This window comes from Mytilus trossulus, chromosome 2 (genome assembly GCF_036588685.1).
Source record: "Mytilus trossulus isolate FHL-02 chromosome 2, PNRI_Mtr1.1.1.hap1, whole genome shotgun sequence".
NCBI classification, from domain to species: domain Eukaryota; kingdom Metazoa; phylum Mollusca; class Bivalvia; order Mytilida; family Mytilidae; genus Mytilus; species Mytilus trossulus.
This window is the reverse complement of record NC_086374.1, coordinates 21,276,553-21,292,895: the sequence shown is the minus strand read 5'-3', so window position 1 is coordinate 21,292,895 and position 16,343 is coordinate 21,276,553. Positions and strand designations below refer to the sequence as shown.

Sequence of the window (16,343 nt, the reverse complement as noted above, 5' to 3'; positions counted from 1 at the left end):
CTAAGGAACATCTGGAGATCAAAGCAATACAGCCGAAAAACAAAAATCAAATTATACAATAGCAATGTGAAACCTGTTCTTTTGTATGGAAGTGAATGTTGGAGAGTTACGAAAGCAGATATGAGGGCACTTTCTTCATTTCATCACAGCTGCCTCCGACAAATTTGCAGAATATTTTGGCCTAATACCATCTCGAACACCAACCTACTTAAAATGACAGAGTCGTCATGTATAATCGACGAGATAACACAGAAGCGCTTCCGGTGGCTTGGACATGTTTTGAGAAAGGAAAACTCAACTATAACAAAAACAGCCCTTAGATGGACACCACAGGGAAAGAGACCAAGAGGACGTCCCAAAACAACATGGCGGAGGACAGTAGAAAATGAATTAAAAGACCTAAAGATGACATGGGGAGAGGCAGAAACAATGGCAAAAAACAGACCAGAATGGCGAGGACTTGTGTTGACCTTATGCTCAGATCGGAGCGAAGAGGATAAGTAAGTAAGTAAGTAACTCCTAAAGGGGTCAACTGACCATTTTGGTCATGTTGACTTATTTGTAAATCTTACTTTGCTGAACATTATTGCTTTTTACAGTTTATATCCATCTATAATAATATTCAAGATAATAACCAAAAACAATAAAATAAAATTTCCTTAAAATTACCAATTTAGGGGCAGCAACCCAACAATGGGTTGTCTGATTCATCTGAAAATTTCAGGGCAGATAGATCTTGACCTGATAAACAATTTTACCCATGTCAGATTTGCTCTAAATGCTTTGGTTTTTGAGTAATAACCAAAAACTTGTTCTATTTTTAGCCATGGCGGGCGGCCATCTTGGTTGGTTGGCTGGGTCAAAAAACACAATTTTCAAACAAGATACATCAATGATGATTGTGGCCAAGTTTGGATTCATTTGGCCCGATAGTTTCAGAGGAGAAGATTTTTGTAAAAGATCATAGAGATTTACAAAAAATGGTTAAAAATTGACTATAAAGGGCAATAACTCCTAAAGGAGTCAACTGACCATTTTGGTCATGTTGACTTATTTGTAAATCTTACTTTGCTGAACATTATTGCTGTTTACAGTTTATATCCATTTATAATAATATTCAAGATAATAACCAAAAACAGTAAAATAAAATTTCCTTTAAATTACCAATTTAGGGGCAGCAACCCAACAATGGGTTGTCTGATTCATCTGAAAATTTCAGGGCACATAGATCTTGACCTGATAAACAATTTTACCCATGTCAGATTTGCTCTAAATGCTTTGGTTTTTAAGTTATAAGCCAAAAACTGCATTCTACCCCTATGTTCTATTTTTAGCCATGGCGGACATCTTGGTTGTTTGGCCGGGTCAAAAAACACAAATTTTACACTAGGTACATCAATGATGATTGTGACTAAGTGTGGTTTAATTTGGCCAAGTAGTTTTAGAGGAGAAGATTTTTGTAAAAGTTAACGACGCCGGACGACGACAGACGACGGACGCCAAGTGATGAGTAAAGCTCACTTGGCCTTTTAGGCCAGATGAGCTAAAAGACAAGAATGTACATGGAGGTCCCACCTGCACTATAGTTTTCTATGTTCAGTGGATCCTTAAAGTGGTGGAAAATCTCTACTTTTGCAATAAATTAGAAAGATAATATCATAGGGAACATTTGTACTAAGTTTCAAGTTGACTGGACTTCAACTTCATCAAAAACTACCTCCACCAAAATTGGCAAACTGAAGCTGGACAGACCAACTGACCAGAAAACATAATGCCCATAAACGAGGCATAATAGATTGGTCATAAAAAGAGAAGAACTCAAAAACTTAACTCTCACCACTGAACCATGAAAATGAGGTCAAAGTCAGATGACACCTGCCAGTTAGACATGCACATCTTACAATCATTTCATACACCAAATATAGTAGATAGTTATCAAAGGTACCAGGATCTAATTTAGTACGCCAGACGCGCGTTTCGTCTACATAAGACTCATCAGTGACGCTCATATCAAAATATTAACAAACAAGTACAAAGTTGAAGAGAATTGAGGATCCAAAATTCCAAAAAGTGGTGCCAAATACAGCTATTAGGTTATCTATGCCTGTAACCTATTGCATACAGTAGAAGAAAAACAGACTAAATCACAAATTCACCACTATCACCACTAAACCTTGAAAATGAGTTCAAGGTCAGATGACACCTGCCAGTTGGACATGTACACCTTACAATCCTTCCATTCACCAAATGTACTAGACCTATCGCTTATAGTATCTGAGATATGGATTTGACCACCAAAACTTAACCTTGTTCACTGATCCATGAAATGAGGTTGAGGTCTAAGTGAAAACTGTCTGAAGGGAAAAAGGACCTTGCAAGGTACACACATACCAAATATAGTTATCCTGTTACTTATAATAAGTGAGAAATCTCAAATTTTTCTTCAAGTAGTCACTGAAAAATGAAAATGAGGACAGGGACAAATAACATGTGACAAATGAAAACTTTGTGACATAAGGCATCTATACAAAGTATGAAGCATCCAGGTCTTCTACCTTCTAAAATATAAAGCTTTTCAGAAGTTAGCTAATGCTGCCACAGGATCACAATCCCTATGGCGAGCTTTCTGCAATTAAAGTTGCAGGCTTGACAAAAACGGATCCCCAATTCAGATTTCTAGACACAATAATTTCTGAATGTAATGTATTGTATGCCCACAAACATGTTTAATCCCTCCACATTCTTTATTTGCTTGTACCAAGTCAGGATCCTGTAGGGTCAATGGTTAGTTCATGTCTGTCATATTTGTTTTTCTTATATTGTTTTGTTATAAATTAGGCTCAAAATTTATGCCCCATTTATGGGCATTATTTTTTCTGGTCTGTGCATCCCTCTGTTTGTTCACCCATTGGTTTGTTCATTTGTCTGTTTGCCCATTTGTCAGTCAGCTTCAGGTTCAAGTTTTTGGTCAATGGTAGATTTTGTTAAAGTTAAAGGCCCATCAATTTGAAAGTAAGTACACATGTTCCTTATGATACGATCTTTCTAATTTTAATGCCAAATTAGAGTGTTTACACTGTTTTCACGGTCCATTGAACATAGAAAATGATAGTGCGGATGGTGCAACCGTAAACTTGCGACACATTCTTGTTTCAATTGATTTGTTTCATATTTTTCATGTCATGGCCTTTAGGTATGAGTTTCCATCATTGTTTGAAGGCTGTAATTACTTACCTCCACTTTATTTGAACTTTGGTGGATAGTTGTCTCATTTGCACTCATACCACTTCACCTTTTTTAAAATAAGTTTCATAATCTTTGGTCAGTTATTCATTTTGCCTCTTTGTTATTTCTTTTATGGTGATGTTTAAATCAATAAAAGGAGTAAGTAGAAAAAGTGTTCCCGTGTGTTTATCAATACAATGAATTATTGGAACACATATAACATGATTTTATTTGAAATATATAAAAAATCTGATCTGTTGTTAAACAATAAGTGATGTTATATTTCTATATATATTATATATATATATATATATGACATTATTTTTTTTCAATGGTCAATTGGCTCAATCTTAATCATTATATTTTCACCATTATTTGAGTCTGTGGAACATGAAAAATAATTCCTACAGTTTTCTGAGTTTTGATTGTCTGCGAGGCCAGAATGATAGAAAATAGCATCAGATTGAGTATAATTATAAGGTGGTAGATCATCACTAGGCTCATTCGGTTCTTCACATGTCATTTCAACACTATCAATTATATCAGACTTTGAATGAATATTATCACACTCCCTAGGACCATAAGGTTCTTCAACACTATCAATTATATCTGACTTTGTATGGATATTATCAGACTCCCAGTCATATTTTGTAATAGACCTGCCACCAGAAACATTGAGTGGTATTGATTTATGGTTAGATATATGACTATCATCTTCCTCCCTGACTGGTAGAGAATAATCATCTAGATCTGCAGCTTCTTCCTTTATTTGTATTATAAATGTATTTGTATTTGTAACAGCTAAATCTTGTGTTTTGGGTTTTAACTTCTGATCATTTTGATTTCTTTTCTTTTTTGCAGCATGAGAGACACAAGATGGAGTCAATAGTGAAACATATTTCTTTGTTGTTGGTGTTTTTCTCCTTTTGGACCTTCTTACTACAAAGTCATTTGTACACTCTGTTTTCTCTTTTCTTTGCTTCCTTTTTGAATTGTCTTCTTGTTGATTGTTATGTGTAGCTGTATCCTTTTCTATAAATGACATGAAATCTTTATCCATTTGGTCCTGAGATTTGTTTACAACACCTGATAATCTATTTTTCAAGGCAGACTTTGTAATGTTCTTGCAGGGTACTTTGTTTTTATAATAGGCATCTTGCAATCTAATAAAAACAAACATAATAATAATAGGTTTATTTATACTATATTTCTTTTCTCCCAAATTATCATATACATGTTCAGGTCTCTTCTCTAGCAACAAACTTGTCATATACAAAAATTACTATCTATTTTTTATAATTTTATTATGCCCCAGCTAAGACAGTGGAGGGGCATTATGTTTTCTTGTCTGTGGTCTCCATTCATCTGCTTATTTGTCCGTCCATCTGTCCCGTTTCAGGTTAAAGATTTTGGTCAAGGTAGTTTAAAATGGACTTGAAAACCAATAGACAACTTTCGAGTTTTAGTGAACGTCATTTGTGCGTTAAGGGGCGTCATCACTTCCATTCCAATGTTGAGCGAGTGCTTGAAAAACTATAATTCTATATTGTACAATTATTTGGCAAATTGAATTCTCAAATTTGACAATCAGCATTGCTGTCATTAGGGAATTGTCAAATAAGTACCTACAGAAAAACAATAATTTCTAGTTTATCCTGCACAATGATGATCACTAAAACGCTTGATGAACGTAAATAGTGCAGGGATACAGGCGACCCCCTCTATCTGGTAAATGACGTCATAAAGGCGCCTATAATTGATGAGTTTTTTCTAGTGACGGATGAACTTGAAAGTGGCCTATTCAGTCAACCACTTTTGAATTCACAGACACTGTATGTGAGTAATTATAAAGTTGTCAGAAGTTATTTTTGATGTACATTATTACTTACAGTATTGTAATAGTCTTCCTTAAACTTGGTTGAAGAAAATAATAATAGACATATATGTCATATATGGTGAAAAAATAACAAAAAAGGTTGTGACCTATAGTTGTTAATTTCCGTGTCATTTGGTCTCTTGTGGAGAGTTAAATTAAATGGTCTCAGAGGCAATCATACCACATCTTCTTATTTTCATATCTTTTTTATATATTTATATCTTATTTTTATAGCAAATGGTTAAAAGGCTAGTTGTACAGATATACTGATCTTACTTTTTATGAAGTATGTTGAATTTAACCAAATCTTTGCAGTTTATAATTGTCTGTAAGCTGTGTACATCATACTCTGATGGATGTCTGAAGGGAAGCAGGTCCAGAGGGAACCCTGACAATGTAAACCAGGGCTGTCCACGCACAGATAATAAGCTGTATGGAAATTTAGAGCTAATTTTCTCTAAAGCTTCAGCTGAAAATAAAAGTTATACAGAAATCTAGACAGAATAATTAATTTATTGTGATAAATTGCTGTTAAGATGGAAAGGAGTAAAAACAAAAAATGGCATATGTCTCCATCAGTCAGGCTGCAATATTTGTGACCAATAAATGTAGAATGATTCTAAGATGCATAAGCATGAAGGTTGTAAATTTTGCTGAAAAGAAACAAAGTTTCCAAGTCCAGAAAAATTCTTCATACAATTCAACTGTTCCTTAGCAGATGCCAAATATTTCTTTGAAGTTTAAAGGATATCGAGTGAAAATGGTCTCTTTTCTGTTGCATACATTTGTGTATACAGACTATTAGCTTATTCAAGTACAGACAAAATTAGACAGGCTGACCAATAGATTCATTATATAAGTCCCATTAGTCTCTGTTTTGTGATCAAACAATTGTACAGCTACTGTTCAGAAGCCTGCAGGACCAGCAAGGTTTCAAACTACTTTTGCATTCAAGGTCGACGTTATATGGACGACATCACCTTAGCTTTAGTTATACAGTCATGTAGTGACAAGTAAATGTCAAACTCTAAAGCTGTTGTTTGTTATTTAGAGTCAGATAATAAGAAATCATCACCACACCTACCTATACCTTAAACTTACCATATTTTTTGTCAAACAGTTTAATACATATATCAACCAAGATTTCTTTTGATGCTTGATCTAAAATAAAAAAGATTTTAAAATATGAACAAATAAGTTCCAAGGTTCTGTGTAAATCAAAATGTACAGTGAAAATTGCACTTTTAATAATAATTTTTACTATTTTAATGTTTAGTTGGCACTGCAATTGTATTTTTAAAATTCAAATGGGCATTAAGCCATGATACAGTGGGAGCGTAACAAATCAAAATATATTTTTTGGGTTTCAATCATTAATGACCAGGAAAAAATGAAATAATGGTACGCTTGTCATGCTTGTAGCAGCCAGTTCACTTCAATTTAAAGAGCACTAAAACATAAGTCAGGAACCTGATGTTCAGTGGTTGTTGTTGTCAACAGTAATTAAAAGTTATTATAAATATTAAATAATTGTAACAATGAAGCCAAGAAATTTAATTAATTTTCAAATATTTCCATATTTTTATAAATTGTGAAAAATATTTTTTTTCTGTCAAATTTACGATATATAATATAAATAGCTCAATATGTTTATTTAACATCAATATTTTTTTATTTTTTTTATATAAAAGTAGCAATAAGGGAAAACCCAGAGCAAACATGTTATCAGGATGAATTGCATCTCCCGATACCTAAAAATAAATACAGTAGTAAATTGTTGGACTACATACACGTTTGTTGTGATGATCTCTTTCAACATACAATAATTAATTAAGTGTACTTACAATTTTCTAAAAAGAATTGTAAATCAGCATCAATACTAGGTTTAGTCAGGATGAATTCACTCCCCTTTTTACTACCAACATGCTTTATCTGAGAGTTGTTTCCTGGATCAGGTAAAACAATCCATGCAGCAACATCTGCACCCAAATCTTCTAGATTATTTATCTACAACATTTAATCATTACACATTTCAATCTACATGTTCTAGAGCAATTTATCAGCACAGGTAAATTCAACCCTGCATTGACCCTACATGTACAACTGATTTGACATTTGTTTCATATGCGTGTTTAGAATTTTTAAGGACTGAAATTTGATTGGTGCCTGCAAAGATTTTTTTTAAATTTTTGAGGATGTACAAGAAATCAAGGTTATTGAAATGTAATAAATTAAATAAGAAATCTATAAAACAATAACTGTCACTTAACTTGCCTTAGGTGGATTATATGAAAATTTTTACAAACAGCAGACATGAACAGCTCATCATAAAACATGTAACTTTAATGAGTACCGTAGTTTATGTACATTGTACATGATGTAAGGTACTCAACTTACTGTGTTCTGTAATGTCAATGTTAAAGTATCCAAACATTTCATCTTCCATACACTTGTATCATTCATCTTACTTATATCACTGATATATTCACTCAATTTGAAATCGTCCATGATGAATTCAATCGGAAAGATCTAATCATTTATGACCTCAAAGTGGGTTTTTAAAATTTCAAGTTATTCATCTTCATTGGGTTCAACTTTCATAAGTTAACAATGATTAGCTGCCATTCATCATCAATATTTTATTCTGAAAAAAGAAACGTAAAAGTTAAAAGCCAAAAATATAAATGATTTTTATTTTTGATTATACATGTAGTAACCCCTCATATAAGATTGGTTAATATTTAAGGTGTTCTTGTATCTGGCCTGCATTGCTACTGTCATTGTAAAATAGTAAATTAAATACTGATCATTACCACCAAAAATCAATCGGAATACAGAAATATTTTACAAGCTATTCTTTTTTTTATCTTGAACAGGCTTCTAACAAGCCTCATGTACCATTCCATAGATGTATTAAAATATATTTGAGTCAATCTATCATGTCTATTCATCTCTTTAGTAAAATATAAAAAAAAAATCTTTTCTGTGGAAAGACCTTTTGTACAATGTATTTGTTCTGATTATTAGGTCTTTCCACTTTTCTGTCCTATTGTTTTTCTTCTAATTATTTTTTCTTTCATTTTCTTTCGCCTAATTTTGTTCTTGCGATAAATATTTGTTTCGCAATATGTTGCTTTCAGCTTAGATATTTGGTTTATGATATCGAACAGTTTATACACTTTTGAAATTTACCTTGCTAAACTGAATACTTTTCTTTGTAGGAGTTACATGTATACCCTTCGCATGATTTGTCAAATTTTGAATGAAGCAATATGAACGCTCCATATGAGAGTTATTTCCCCTAATACATTTGATTTAAGTGATATGTGTTTCTATCTTGTAAACCATAAGTGATAGAGACCTAGGATCTTTTATTTTGAGGACCTTGGTTCAAAAATTGAAAATAAGATCAAGGTCAAAGGTCAAGGTCATATTCTAATTTAAGAATTTGGCTGATTTTCACTTATTTTCAAAAACTGTATAAAATATCAACAAACTAGTTTTACTATATTATTAGTTGGGACATGTCACAACATGTAAATTTTGATTGCAAGGGTACATTGAACGTTAAAGAGATTTTTCTCCCCTCTGTTGTTTTTTAAAAATACGCATATGGTGATATAACTCATTAACCAAATATAATCAAGACATAAGGTCTTGATTTGAGGTCATAGGTTTATGACCTTGAAATTGATCTCAAGGTCATAGTTTGATTTGACATTCTAGATTTTGACCTTTGCTTTTACCTCATACATGTATGTATACATAATAAAGTCATGAGACTTTTGGCACACGGTATCAAACCATTTAACTTGAAAACAATAACTGGAAGTGACCTAGTGTAAACCGGAAGTAGCTATTTATTGTACTTTATTAATATAAAAGTATATATATAAAACCAGATATTTTGGGAATCAGTGTCAAGTAAATATTCAAATATTATCAGAAATAGCATTTTTTAAACTGGAAGTAACTAGTAATCTCGCTTTTTTAGAAAGTAATGTATAGAAACCATATATTTTTGGAATCAGCATACCATAATCTATCATTTAAAGATTGAAATGACATTTTAAACTTATTTCACAACTTTCATATTAAAATACATTGTTTTGGTGGAAAGACCTTCAATTGTTCTCTGAACAATTGGTTTTTACCCTCTACGCCCCTTAGGATTCGTCACTGCTCATTCCTATATATTACTAGACTAATTAATATATTATACTAAAAAAGTCTCATGAAAAACAAGATTGGAAAAATGAAAGATATATTTTTTCGAAGTGCTGAAAAATAAAAAAAAGTTCAGGATATTTTTTTAGTTCATTCATGACATTAATAGCATGATTATTAAATTGGAAATTATATAATTTGTTTTATATTTCTTTTTGATTTTCCACTTCTAAGGGGACGAATCAACAACTACATTAGTCCACAATATCCACAAGAAGTGTTAGCCAAACGAAAAAAGTTAATACCGGTAATGTTGGAAAAACGAAAAGAAAAGAAGACTGCGTACTTGGTTGGGGACAAGTTATTCGTTGAGGGAGTTTTATACGATGAATAGGAATTAGCGGGGGATGATACAAATAAAAACAGAAAAGAAATCTTTAAATATTCATTAAAAGTATGTTCTTGGAACATTTCTAAAGGTTTGATAAGAAAATTAGCCGACGCCGAATTTCAACATGAAATTGCTGATTATGACATATTATGTTTTAACGAATGTTGGGTTAAATGCCCAAAAGAATTTGAGATAGCAGGTTACGAAAAACATTATGTGCAAAGGAAGAAATGCAATGGAGGCGGTGTTATTGTTTTTTATAAAAAGTGGTTAAATTCGTATCTTGAGGTCTTAACATGTTGTGCAGACAGTATGATATGGTTGAAAATAAGCAATATTATTATGTCTGATTGTAAAGATTTATATTTATGTGCTATATATGTACCACCAGATAAAAATATATTTTACCGCAAATATGACTGTGACGTATTTGAAGTTTTACAGGAACATATAGAGCATTATGGTGCATTAGGTAACATTGCTATAATTGGTGACCTGAATGGACGAATTGGTAAAGCAAATGACTTTATAGGGCATGATCTATTGAGTACTCAATTACAAAGTGATATAAGTGGTTTAATTGATTACACACCCGATTTACCGAGTGAGCGAACTACTGAGGACATTAAGCCTGCTAATACTTTTGGTCGAAAGATTTTGGACTTGTGTAAATCGTCTGGGGTTAGAGTATGTAATGGACGGTTCGGGAAAAGCAGTGGTAAATTTACATTTCAAAATAAAAATGGTTGTAGCGTTATTGACTATGTGTTATTATCTCATGAATGTTTTTCTATAGTAAATAATTTTATGATTGGTAATTTTAATACATTTTCATGTCATGCTCCTGTAATTATTGATTTCAAACTGAAAGGATTATCATTAACTGATTTTTGTTCATGTAAAATTGTAAAAAATAATACCTATAACTGGAATGAAGAGTATAAAGATGATGTAAAGAGAGACCTTTGTGCAAGTGCAGATAAAATAAGCGATCTTGTGAATAGAATGAATGAAACGGGCAATATTGACGAAATTGTGGCTGAAACGAACGACATTTTTTTAAACATTACAGAAAAATACACAAAAAGAGAAGTGATTGAAACTGTTAAGTGTGATTATTGTAACGGCAAAAAATGAAATTTAGGAGTAACTGGTTTTAACCGAGATAAGCCGTGGATAAGTGACGAATGTAAAGAGTTATACCGGACTTACAAACGAGCATTATCACAGTTTAATTTATGCAGAAGTGAGGAAAATAGACTTTACTTAAATATTTCAAAACAAAGATTTAAGCGTATGGAAAATACTTTAAAAAGGCGTTACAAAACCCAGAGAGGAGATATGTTTAGTTCGATGAGAAGAACCAACCCAAAATACTTTTACAGAAAATTTCGAAGAAAAAGAAAAACACTAAATAGCAATTTAACATTAGATGACTTTGTCGCACATTTCAAGAACTTAGTATCAAAAGACAATATTATAGACGGTCAAGTAAATGATGAAAACTATGATGTGGTTTATTCAGAATTAGATCGCCCATTTACAGAACAAGAAAAAGTCATATGTGTAAAGAAACTAAAACGTGAAAAGGCGCCAGGATATGACAATATTTTAAATGAATTTATTAAAGAGTGTAAAACTGTCCTTTTGCCGTTACTGTGCAAGCTTTTTAATGTTATATTATGTACAGGATGGTTCCCAGAAGTATGGGTTACTAGCGTATTAGTACCACTATTCAAGAAAGGCTCGATAAATGATACGGGTAACTATAGAGGAATATCACTGGTTTCTCACGTTGGAAAGTTATTCACATCGGTGATACATACTAGATTGATGAAATGGTGTAAAGAAAACAGTATTTTGACAGATGCGCAATTCGGTTTCATTCCAGGATATGGTACAAGGGACGCAATCTTTGCTCTTCATTCTGTTATAGCTAAATCTTTACGTAAAGGAAAACGGTTATATTGTTGCTTTGTTGATTATGTTAAAGCTTTTGATAGCGTTTCACATCTTATTTTATGGCAAAAAATGCTTAAGTGTGGAATAACTGGTAATCTATTGTGTTTAATTAAGTCTATGTATTCTAAATTGAAAACATGTGTTAAGTTAGATGGTCAGTTTTCAGAGTTTTTTAGTTGTAACGCAGGATTGATGCAAGGGGAGTCATTATCTCCTTTTTTATATTCGCTCTATGTAAATGATATAGAAATAGAATTAATCAAACAGGGTATTGAGCCATATGAAGTCAGAATGTTAAATTTATATTTGTTCATGTATGCAGACGATACAGTTCTTTTTAGTGAAAGTGTAATTGAGTTACAAAAAATGATAGATACTGTGAATGAGTGTTCAACACAGTATGGGCTACATATAAATCTAAGTAAGACAAAAATTGTAATTTTTCGTAATAGAGGTAAAATAAAAGATAATGAAAAATGGTATTTAAATGGTAACATAGTAGAAGTATGTAATGAATTTGTTTACCTGGGTTTATTGTTTAATTATAACGGTATATTTACTGTAACACAAAAGACACTAACTGAACAGGGTAGAAAAGCTACTTTCAGCTTACTTAGCAAAACATATGATGAATATTTTAATATAGAAACTTTACTATCTTTATTTGATACTTATGTTACAAGTATAATGAATTATGCCAGTGAAGTCTGGGGCTTTCATAAAGCAGAAGATATAGAAAAATTGCATTTATATTATATGAAAAGAATTTTAAAAGTTAGAAAAGGAACTGTTAATAACATGGTATATTTTGAGTTGGGCAGAGTGCCCTTGTATGTAAATAGATATGTGAAAATGGTAACCTACTGGTTGAGATTGTTAGACACAGAGAACTGTATTTTAAAACATGTATATAAAGATATGTACGAATCTAGTTATGTGAAGCCAAATGACAAGTTAAATTGGTCTTGTAAGATACGAGATATATTATGTAAATATGGTTTCAATGATGTTTGGTTTTCACAGAGAGTTAGAAACAGTGAATTATTTTTGAGTGAATTTAAACAAAGAGTAATAGATAATTATATTTCTGAAGGTTTATCATATTTTGAAAATTCGTCGAAATGTACTTTGTATCAGTATTTACATGATGGCCACACTATGCAATTTTACCTTAGTCGTCCATTAAACAGTTTGTATAGATCTTATATTACTAGATATAGAATAAATGCTCATGCACTATGTATAGAAACAGCAAGGATTTGTACAGTTCTAACTATACAAATCCTTGGAAACAGGTAGATACTATAATATAGCCAGAAATGAACGTTTGTGTAGTATGTGTAATAAAAATGCGATTGAAGATGAGTATCATTTTATTTTAGAATGTGATAAATATAACGACATCAGATGTAAATATTTAAAGAGTTATTATGGTATCAGGTCCGTTCGCGCCCAATATACTTTCGCACCCTACACGTTCGCACCTCGCACGTTCGCACCCAAGGTCCGTTCGCACTCTACACGTTCGCGCCCAATTTTAATTCAAATTCCAGTTGAATAATTGGAAAATCATGATTTTTGTTTTAATTGCTTTGATGTAAATACTGAATGTATTTATAGCTTGGTCATGTTGGTATGAGTAAAAGATTAAATATTTTAAATGAAAAACACAAAAGATAATTGTTTTTAACAGCTTGGTCCCTTTGATCTGAAACAATTAAATAATAAAATATAGCAATACACTATAATATAAACCAAAACATGATAAAATTCATTCAACGCACACAAAAAAACGTAGTCAGAATCTCACTTCATTTTGAAACAAGTCAATGAAACAAAGTTATAGGTAATATACTTAACAAAACATGATTAAGTGTTATTCAACACAAAATAAAACGTTGACAGAATCCCACTTTAATTAGAAAGGAATAATTTATTTTCTTTAACAATACACTCTCAAAAACATGATTAAGATTTATTCAACACATAAAAAATGCTGTCTCGATTTATTTTGAGACAATGAAATCAATTATACTTTTAAGAATACTACTTGCCAAAACTTGATTACAAAGTTCAGTCAGAGCTCAGACATAAATAAGTCTGAATCTGCTTTTGACTCATAGAGGTCTAAATTTGTAAGTTTTAGGATTTGTCTCCCTTTAATTTAAGGCAAAATATGACTTGAATAAGTCTAATATTGTTAAACAAGAAATAATTGACCATAATCAAAAAGTTGCAAATATCGACTCCTACAAGTCGATGAGTGATCAAAATTGGTTAACTTCAAGACCCACGCATATTTATAAGGAGGTCATGCATCTAAATCAAATAATGACAACATTGAAAGCCAATGCTTTGTCTTCTAAAGAAAAATATGAATGAGAGTCTAAAAAATCGGAGTAATGTTAATTAACCTTACAATGCAACCACCTGGAATCACACTTAGTGAGGTAAAACATCTGTGTTTAGTAAGGATGTTCAATTAGATAATTAAATATAGATAGCTCAAGTCCTTGTGAACTCTCATACAGGTTTTTGCTGTCATAGGTGGTGTAGTTTGGCCACAAAGTAACATTAAGTTTTTTCACCAACATAAATAGACCTAAACAAGTCTGTCATTTTCTGACTCAGATAAGTCTAAAATTGAAACTACATTTTTATAATAAATACATCGGGAAACAGGGTCCATAACTAATATGAGACGTCAGCTTGAAATGGAGACGCTAGAGGAAAGAAGACACAGCCTCCGTCTTATCCTGATTTACAAGGTGGTTGAGGGTATGGTGCCGGCTCTACCAGCCGACAATTTTGTCATACCAGCAAGACCGAAACAAACAATTAAAGCCAAAACTTACTTAAACTGTGAAACTGACAATATCATCGAACGTCAAGTTATCAATAACACCAGAGGACTGAAAGTACCAAATAGCAACAAACCACAGTACAAACATTCATTTTTTGTGGAAACAACTATTCACTGGAACCAACTACCAGATAAAGTTGTGCATGCAGGTTCTGTAGAGGCATTTAAGAACGCTCTACAAGAACACCGCCCATAACAACGGCGCTCTTCTCCACCGTGTATAAAAGCCTTAATAGGATTCTACACATACCACTACAGATACAGATACATGTTTCGACTTATTTAAGTCAAAAACAAAATTAGACTTGTTTATGTATGAGCTCTGACTGAAGTTATTAAACACAAAACCAATTAAAATTGGGCGCGAACATGTAGGGTGCGAACGGACTTTGGGTGCGAACATGTGGGGTGCGAAAGTGAAAGGAGGCGAACATGAGTGGGTGCGAACATGAATGGGCGCGAACGGACCCGGATTCAGTTATTATTATGAGAAACCATCTACTTTTAAATTAGTACAACTGTTATCTGTAAGAAATGTCAAAGAGCTAAACAACCTAGGAAAATATTTATTTTCTGCAGAAAAAGCACGTATTGGTTAATTATTCAAATGTTTATTTTTAGTTTAATATGTCTATATGTCATACTCCGCTTAATTCTTTCATTGATTTGTATAATTTGTGTATAATTGTTGTATTATGCTGTATATTATCTATTGGATATTTATATTGTGTAAATCCAATAAGCTGTATTTGCTTACGGAAATAAAGTATTATTATTACATTTAGCTTCACTACTCTTGACAGTCTTGTGCTATTTTTAGCAATAGCGGCCATCTTTCTTATTAGTCTGAGTGGTAAAACGGCATTTATGCATTAATCATTTGACTCTTTAGTTTATGGTAGTCAATTCTATCATTTTTTTCACCTTACCTATAAATGTTAAACCTTGACTCTTCTGTTCTTGCTATTCGTTTTTCGAGTTTCCTACTGTTACCCGATGTCGTCTTGTTCTCTTTTATATTTGTTTACTTCCGGTTGCATGACTACTCGTACCTATCTCCTACTCGTACCAAAATTTCTTAGTTGGATACGTTATTTTGCAATAAAATCTGTATATATATCGTTTCTGTCACGTGACATATAGTAAGACTAGTAAGGAAACGGTGAGATTCCCGACAGTATTGTTATTGGCCACAGCCAGGCGCGGATTCAGAGGGGGGACCCTCCTTTTTTTGGACGATCAATGCATTTGAAGGGGGACATGTTATTGGACCCCCCCCCTTTTGTCCTGGGTTAGGAACCCCCCTTTTTAAAATGGCTTGATCCGCCCTGCACAGCTATCATGGAGCTAGCCAGAAAAACTAAGTTAAGAACCTCAGACAGAGACAATAATCATGAGTTCACACCAAAAATATGAAAACTACACATTAAAAATATTAGCCGTAAATCTTTAAAGCAAACACATTGGCGGGACACCGGGATAGGTACTTGCCAAGTACCTTGCCATGCCAAATTTATATTGCCAAATCATTTAGAGCAAATCTGACATGGGGTAAAATTGTTTATCAAGTTAATATATATCTGCCCTGAAATTTTTAGATGAATAAGACAACTGGTTGTTGGGTTGTCGCTCCTGAATTGGTAATTTTAAGGAAATTTGGCTGTTTTTGGTGGTTATCTTGAATATTATTATAGATAGAGATAAACTATAAACAGCAATAATGTTCATCAGAGTAAGATCTACGAAAAGTAAAAAAAAAACTTTTTTTATGTGACTCAGGACTTGGGGTGAAATATAGAAACATTAATTGCTGTGCACCAACCTGTGCAGATGATGTTGCACTTCTTGATTGTAGCCCC

At 32.5% G+C, this 16,343-nt stretch overlaps 1 protein-coding gene across 1 annotated transcript; it reads right to left on the bottom strand.

The window, feature by feature from the left end:
* Positions 1–3,537: 3,537 nt before the first annotated feature.
* LOC134706720 (uncharacterized) lies at positions 3,538–15,615 on the bottom strand. Its single transcript, XM_063565908.1, has 6 exons — positions 15,414–15,615; positions 7,499–7,745; positions 6,946–7,108; positions 6,203–6,262; positions 5,378–5,570; positions 3,538–4,388 (listed from the first exon to the last, which is right to left on the bottom strand). The coding sequence occupies exons 2-6, from the start codon at positions 7,607–7,609 to the stop codon at positions 3,554–3,556; spliced, it is 1,362 nt and encodes a 453-aa protein (XP_063421978.1). The 5' UTR covers positions 7,610–7,745; positions 15,414–15,615; the 3' UTR covers positions 3,538–3,553.
* Positions 15,616–16,343: the final 728 nt, after the last annotated feature.